This window comes from Scomber japonicus, chromosome 21, assembly GCF_027409825.1.
Source record: "Scomber japonicus isolate fScoJap1 chromosome 21, fScoJap1.pri, whole genome shotgun sequence".
NCBI classification, from domain to species: domain Eukaryota; kingdom Metazoa; phylum Chordata; class Actinopteri; order Scombriformes; family Scombridae; genus Scomber; species Scomber japonicus.
The window spans coordinates 10,845,772-10,853,680 of NC_070598.1; the positions used below are offsets into that span (position 1 = coordinate 10,845,772).

Consider the following 7,909-nt stretch of genomic DNA (forward strand, 5'->3'; position numbering starts at 1 on the left):
TCCATTTTTACAACATGAAAACTTTCTGAAATTGTCAGCAACACTTCTTGTTCCAGGCGTTTTTTTCTTTTACGATTCTTACATCTTTTTCCAGGAGAGTTGTTTATTTCTCACTGTTATTTACTTAGATTATTGATGATTTTACTGTCACACATTTCGGTATCACGTTTAGACAGAAATGCATGACTGCTCTGTAGCATGAAGCACTTTCAAAACCTCAAACCTGAATCACTTCAGCCCACTTGACCACCTGAATCTCACTTCCACAGATGGGACAAATCGTTCTCAGATAAAACCTTTTGTTCCAGGAGAATGTGCCCATGCAGCCGTACAGCTTTAGCTATTGTTCATACATTGGTGTCCCTATCTGAACTTCAGCGAGCTTCTCTGCCTGTGAATATTTTGATGAAGGTTCCTATTGATGCGCTGAGTGAGGGACCAAAACAACAGCGATATGCGTGCTCGAGCGTGCGAGCGGATGAGTGCAATGCGAGGTGGAAAAAAATGAATGAAACGTGTTGGGGTGTGTGTGTGTGTGTGTGCGCCAGGCAAGAATAAAATAAAACCAAGTGATAGTAAAGTGTGTGTGTGTGTGTGTGTGTGTGTGAGTGAGCGAGCGAGAGAAGGGGAAGAGAGTACGAGTTGGTGAGTGAGAAAGCTCTGTGTGGAGAATGGGTTACTGAGGGGTGGGAGGGGGAAAACCAGCCACCTGCAGCCATGACAGGCTTTGACCTTCATTGCTCTCTCTCTCTTTCTCTCTCTCTCTCTCGCTCTCTCTGTTTCTCACCCCCTCCCTCCCTCCCTCACTCCCTCTCTCCTTTCGACTCCCATTTCTGGATAGAAGCACAGGCTCTTTTCAGAAGCGGCAAGGAAGACTGACCGTCGTGGAGACAGTGCTGGGAGCAGCCCTATCTGCTCTAATGCTAGTCACTGGCCGTTAGACATGGCGTTCAAAGACTAGTGGTGCAAGTATGGAAATGCAGATAAGGCATTGTTGAGGAAACATGCCTGGGAATTGTTCAAGGCTTTCCCTTGCATAATGTTTGGCTGCTTTTTCAAATGTTTTAATCTCAAAACCCATGAATTGATCCTCCTTGAATCTGATCCTGAACCGCCCATAGAATGAGTGGGTGTTTGCAAGGATTGTCAGGCTATTGAAATTAATGTATGTGACTACATTTTTGAATATTTGGCATCTGGCAACATTTAATTAAAACCACTATTGTCTGTATTTCTATTTTCAAAACAATTTTTGCTAGAATTGCGGTGTTTTTTTCTCTTTCTATCTATGTAGTCAGTCCTGCAGAAGCTCAGCACTGATTGGAGGTCACATTTACTGTTTCAGTCAGGCCTCAGTTTTTCCTTTTTCTGTTTTTATGAGAGATATATATAACATATGAACGCTTTGCCTCACATAAAGATGCCAGAAACTTGTTTTTGTATAATCTTCAAGGTTTATTTACTCTTCTTTTGCACTTTTCTGGAGGCAGTTAATTACACAATTAATACATGATACAAATTATGTACATTTATACCAAAGAATACTTCCAACATAAAATAAAAATAGCATTGTATTCTACAACTCTGTGTTGTAATTTTATTTAAACATGTTCATATATAGATAGATATACGCTGATGAGTAAATTCATAATGTCGTACCAGCAGTTTCATAAAGGCATTAAACTTGAATAGTCTGCATTTGAAGTAATACTGCTTCTCTGATTCGGCACAGTTCTGTTTCATAAAAAGTTCACACTTGAACTTTAAGGCAAAGTGTGTTTCTGTTTGGTGGATTTTAATTCACACACACTTTTTGCAGATACACAACAAAACACTTTGAAAGGCAAAAAGTCCACAATTTGGTATGGATACAGTCTAAAACTTAGCTCGATCATACTTTTGTCGATAAAGACCAAAGTTTATAAACACAGTTATTTGCCCAAGTACAACAAATTGCAGCTTTCATGCAAAGGCCCCATAAACTATTTTTCATTCACAATAAAAGAAAACAAAAAGAAGTTATTGCAAGATAAACAAGCAGTGTAAACACCTCAGATATCTACTCTAAAGCAACACTGGTCATTGGATAGATTTTTTTCTCAATATAATCTATATAAATACACATATGAAGTCCTTTCAACAACGATAAGAGATTTCCAACATTTGTAATACAGTCACTGACGGATTTGCCTTCTTTAATGATATATGGATATGTAATAAAAATGTATATAGAGAAAGATTTAACAAGAACATCCAATAACCTGCATTTATAGTCTATGCTCAAGAGTGCGCAAAATGGTTGTCATCATTGTCTTTATGCTACAGAGTTGTTTCTGTGACTTTATAGGCAGCATTATAGCCTTCAGTTCATTTAGCTACAAAACATGATTGATATTGCTATTTAAAACTATAATAGCTGCACTGATGCATTGGTATAACGAAGGGAACACACGCATAATATTTGTTTTAAAGGCTATGAGGCGACCACATACATAGAAGCAAGGCCTAACTTCGCTTTTTTGCGTGTTAGAAAAAAAAAAGCTCTCCCTCTCTCAATCACTTAGGTCTGTACATAATAATAAACTGTTCCTGTGATTTTTTTAATTTTAATTTTTTATAAACGTATCAAAATTCATAGTCTGCCCAATTAGATCCGCAACTGACACTCAAAAAGCACCTCCCTCTGTCCATTTTACATCATAAAACAACCAAGAAAACCAACAAGCAATGGAAATAAAGTCGTGTTAGCATTTATTTAAATTCACAGTAGCCTGGATGCAGCAGAAAAATATTCTTTGGACTTAAGTTTGTTCACCTCACTGACAAGATCGAAACGTGCCAGTTAGTTAAATGTAGAATGATGACAATCATGAAAAGCAGTATAGGCCTATATAAAATGAAGTGTAAGCATTTGTACCTCCTGGGGGGGCGAGAACGACAAACAATGAAAACATACCTTTATACAACATCTTTTATAGACGTGATATTGCAGAAATATCTCTCTCTCTTATTTTTTTAAAACAATTTATGCTGGTATACTCTATACACTGGCCCTTTATTCGATGAAATTATTGCATTGTAGGCTTGATTAAACCTCCCATATAACGAAAAATCACTATAATATTCCTATAGGAACCTATAGAGACCTATGATATGATTAAATATTCCTGAAGGGACCCAGTTAGTCCAGCGACCTTATTGTTCCTTTGTAGTATTTTTTAAAATATTTTCTAGGGTTGTGGTGACCCATCCGTTGTAGGTCAGCATTGAGTAACAGTGACTTTATGGTATTTGTATCTGCTGTTGTATCATTAAATATTCCTGACTTATGTTGTGATACATCTGTGAAAAAAAAAATCTATCATAGGATTACTATAGGTTCTTTTTCGTCAGGAGGCTGCTGTTACTTCTCTGGAAATCAATCGCTGTCTGATTTTTCATCTTTCGACGTGACGGTGGCGTGATTGTACAGTCCCTGTGCCATCAGGTGTACGGCCAGACTGTTTTTAGTGCCGCTGGTCTTCTTGATTTTGGCCCTCTTGTTCTGAAACCAGATCTTGATCTGGGACTCGTTCAGGCCCAGTTCCTGCGCCAAGTTCTGCCGCCTCTGCTCGGTCAGATACCGGTTTGTCTGAAACTCCGATTTTAGTCTTTGCAGCTGCTCTGCTGTGAAGGCCGTCCGTGGTCGCTTGTCCTCTTTGCTGGTCGTTTTCTTCTTTGGTTTGCGAGATCTCGGCCCTGCAGTGTAGGGGGTGTGGGGGTGGGGGTCACATACATACAAATATGCTTTATGAGTATCCAAATATCGGTCCGAAATGAAAAACAGCCCATAAACGTTTATCAACGCTTAGTCAAACGGGTTCATAACAACTTTAGAGCCAACACATGCATTGCTCGATTATATTTTTCCAACTTTGCATTTAGGTCATTCAAATGAATTTAAACCATGTGCGTAAAAAGCAAATTTAGGAAAAAGTACGATTTCCTAACTTGTTTTAAAATACACAATCAAGCCATAAGTCTGTGAAATGCAGTCAAATGTGTGTTTAGACATATGTTGTTATTAGGTTCATTCATCTTTAGTACAAAAAACCCCAACAAAAAAAAAGTTGTATTGGTTCTCTAAAGCATTTTGGACAACATGATAAAAAAGCGAACGTGGAAGTCTGATTGTAAAATGTTGACATGTCCACTGAAGAAAACAAGCAAGAAACAAAAAACCTCCCCTCCCTCCCTGTCTCTACTCTTCGTTTACACACACATACGTGAACACACACACAGACGCACGAACGCACTGACACTGCCTATAGTATAGTAAGGAATTATTAACCAATAGGACAGCAGTGGGAAAACATCACCGAGACATCTCAGCCAGTGTTGTGCAGGTGAGCTGAAATGCAGGATAAATTTCAATGCTGCTACTTTGCATTTTTGTTTTTGTGGGCCACTTGAAAAGCTCCTCAGTGGGCAAACGTGAACAGAATTTGGGCAGCACACACTGGATACACATTCATTTTCCATTTGGATGGAGGCCTATTTGGTGGAACTTTGGGGCTAAGTGTTTGGTTCCCTCCTCCAAACAGTGCAAAACACTAATGAAACAACATAATACAGGCCGAACCTTTCTACTGATGAATCAGCTTGTGTGTAAATGTGTGTGTGTGAGTGTATGTGTGTGTGTGTGTGTGTGTGTGTGTGTGTGTGTGTGTGTGTGTTTTTCCAACCAGCCCATATAAAAACTGTGCAGCTCTACAACTCGTAGTAGTCGCCTACGCCACTCCATACAGCGTTACATAATGCATGAGAACAAGCTGTACTCCACTTTTGATAGACACTAATAAAAATACACTAGATATATGTTGCTTCTGATTGAAAAGTTTCAGCTCGTGTTTTCTCATAAATAAAGATACGATTTGACCGCATATAAATAGACTACACGAGCGTCCATTGTGAAAACAGATGCATATTTAATTCATCTCAAACACCAACTCGTTTGCGCGCAACTGCTGTAAATATTATTTAGCAGAATCTCTGGAAGACATGCAGCCATCAGCACGTTTATGTTTACTCTATAGTAGCATAATATCATATTCATAACCAGAGGAAATTTGCAAGAAAGCTGCTCCTCGAATAGGAATATTTTTGTAAGGAAAAAGTACGTTTAGAAATGAGCTGGGTTTTTTTTACGTTATGATGAGCAAGTAAAATAGATTAATATTAAGATTTAAAGAAAGTTTTAATGTTTTAAATATGTTTGTTCTGTCTAGATTTAAAATAGGCGTACTCTCACACAAAAATAAATACATCTTTTTTTTTTTTTAATATGTTTTTTTTTTTTAACATTGTGTTTCATGTAGTCTACAATGGGATGATTGTTTTGCATGAATTCTCCCAAAAAAAATGTAAAGATTCAGGCCTGTATTTGGTAAATTGTCAGTGTGCGCTGCTCAGCACGGTTCGCTCTGCTCTACTCGGGAGAAGTCGGTCAAGGCATCCGGGGTCAGTGTTACGGGGTATTTCAGGTTACCGAGAACACGGCATAGTAAAACGCACGGCACTAACCTGAAGAAGGCCTGTCCGAGTATCTGGTGCAGTAAACCCAGGCTGGCCACAGCATGGGCTGAGACGTGGCTGGGGTTGAGCTGGCTTGGGAACTGTCTGAGTCTGAGCTTAGGCACTGGTCTCCGTTCTCCCCGCGGGGTTTCAGGGGCTCCTCGGCGGCTATAGCTGGCTTCTTGGACCCGGTAACCGTGTGTGGAGTGGAAGTCCCCTCCGCCGGCACCGTGCTCCCCACTGGCTCGGTCTGAGGGGCGGCGGGGCTGTTGTGGCTCTCCCGCGATGATGCCAGGCTATTCTCTTCACGGTTTGCGCCCGCGTCCTTTCTCCGCCCGAAATCCGGTCGCAGGATGTTGTCGATGAAGAAATTGGTGACCCGGTGAGGGATCTGCAGGTTCCCCGGCGCTTGTAAGAGGGGAAGGATAGCTCTGTTTGATCCGTCCGCCGATTCCTGCCGCTCCACCACGTCTCTGTTGCCGTGATCATTTTCTTCCATACTGATTCACTTTCCCCGCTTTACTCTCTTTAACCCCTTTATCGCTCTCTCCGCTGCAATAAAATTCGCAAGGAACTTCGGGGAAAATTAAATTGCAAAAAAAAAAACCTTGCACGGATAAAATAAATAAAAAAATAAAAACTCAAATACTAGTGAGTGCCTTGGACACCATGCAAAGCCTTGCGGTAGTGTCCTCTGAGAAAAGCATACTTTTTTGACATATATCCCTTCAATCTCGGGTTACAACTGATATCGTGGAGCTAAAACATGTGCCATTTGCTCACCATCCAATTTAGTGTTATCCGATTTCAGTGTGCTCAGTAATGCCTACACCTAAACTAAACTAAGGGTAAATAAAGAGGCTGCTAAACTGATGCTCTAATACTCTCACTCTGGAGTTTTGTTCTTATTTTCAATACAAGCCCCTCGAGTGACGTTTTCCCACCGTCCTCCCAGACACGTGCCTTAGACCAATAGGATGTGAGGAACCAGGCCATGTGACGCCGACTCCAGAGCAGTCCACAAACGCCCATCCTCGCCTTAGTAAAGGGGAAGAGTCCTGGACTAACGGAGAAGAAGCCTAAATCCTGTGCATGTTCTAAGACGCCCCCCCCCCCCCCCAAAAAAAAAATCATCTGTGTTTATAAACCTGTAACTTTTTTTGAGTTTACATTTGCAAAGGAACACATGATGCACACCACCTTGCTTGAGTTAATTAAAACAAAAGGAGATTAAAGCATCGGCTGTCAAAGTGCGGGGACCCCCGGGGTTCCTTGCTGGCAAGACAGGGAGGGATTCCCAATAAAAGGAGGTCTCGAACATTTCCACCGTATTTGAATGCACTATAAGATACTTGAGAAATAGATAAGTTTAACCCTGGACGCTTTTAAAACTCCACAATATTACTACAGTTCATTATTACATTTGTAACAGTACAAATCTACGCATGGAAGCAAATAAGACAAAATGTTCTATCAAGGGGGCACAATGTGGCCTAACGTGGATATATTCGGGAATCCGTAACACTGAAATCTGTGAGGCCACCTGTTTTGGAGTATCATATGAAAATACTGGACTAACATGCGTTTAAGATACTGAAACCTAATTTTTTGGAGATATTTTAGAGTATATCTGCATTAAAGGTCATTATAATACCTGTGAGGTCAGTTTGACTCTGAGCAACTTAAAGTCAGCTTGTCCTGGCCAAGGTTAAATGCAGAAAACAGAATTACTGCATATCTATAAGCTCACATTTTCAACTGAAATAACGATATTTTCTTGAAAATTTAATTTCATCCCAAAATATGTATCTCCTCTTCATATATACACGTTTGTGTTTATATTATGGACTTTAACTATGGACTTTAGATTTTTTGCAGGATGCCCTAATGTACCATGTGTTCAGTCGCCTTTTAATAGGGAACAAAATGCATCAAAACTGAAGATATGACAGCCAAAGAGTGTTTCCGGCCCGGTTTCAAACGCGCAGGGATGTGAGTTAAGTATTTTTGATGTTCTCATGTTCGCCTGTCGTGACGCTGCGGTCGACCAAGAACTGGGTCCATATCCCTTTAAAAGAAATCAGTGATGCAAACAAACTGTTTTGTGCACAGTGCTCAGGATACTGAGTCGCGCCAAAGACAAAACTTTGAGTAACTTTGCTGACCAGCGCTAAGTTTGTATATCTCCTCTCAGGACGCCACCGGGCAGCAGGGACGTCTCAGCCCGCTCTCCGCTGGCGTTTGAACCGGGGCAGCGCGTAAAAAGTGTGCGTCGAGGAGGACCAGAGGAGCAGCAAGACTGAGACTGAGTGAGCCTTTACACAATTGAGCCAGCTGCATTCGTTTTTATTATAAC

The 7,909-nt window shown here is 40.7% G+C and overlaps 1 protein-coding gene across 1 annotated transcript; it reads right to left on the reverse strand.

Annotated features, from left to right (window-relative positions):
- Positions 1 to 3,332: 3,332 nt before the first annotated feature.
- Positions 3,333 to 6,298, reverse strand: en2a (engrailed homeobox 2a). Its single transcript, XM_053342599.1, has 2 exons — positions 5,563 to 6,298; positions 3,333 to 3,738 (listed from the first exon to the last, which is right to left on the reverse strand). Exons 1-2 carry the CDS (start codon positions 6,050 to 6,052, stop codon positions 3,419 to 3,421), a joined length of 810 nt encoding a protein of 269 aa, XP_053198574.1. The 5' UTR covers positions 6,053 to 6,298; the 3' UTR covers positions 3,333 to 3,418.
- Between the last annotated feature and the right edge of the window lie 1,611 nt (positions 6,299 to 7,909).

Bases quoted from the DNA above. Each gene is read 5' to 3' on its own strand.
- en2a (XM_053342599.1), bottom strand. From the start codon at position 6,052: ATGGAAGAAAATGATCACGGCAACAGAGACGTGGTGGAGCGGCAGGAA. The intron at 3,739-5,562 runs GTTAGTGCCGTG...CCTACACTGCAG, and splicing joins CTCGGACAGGCCTTCTTCAG to GGCCGAGATCTCGCAAACCA.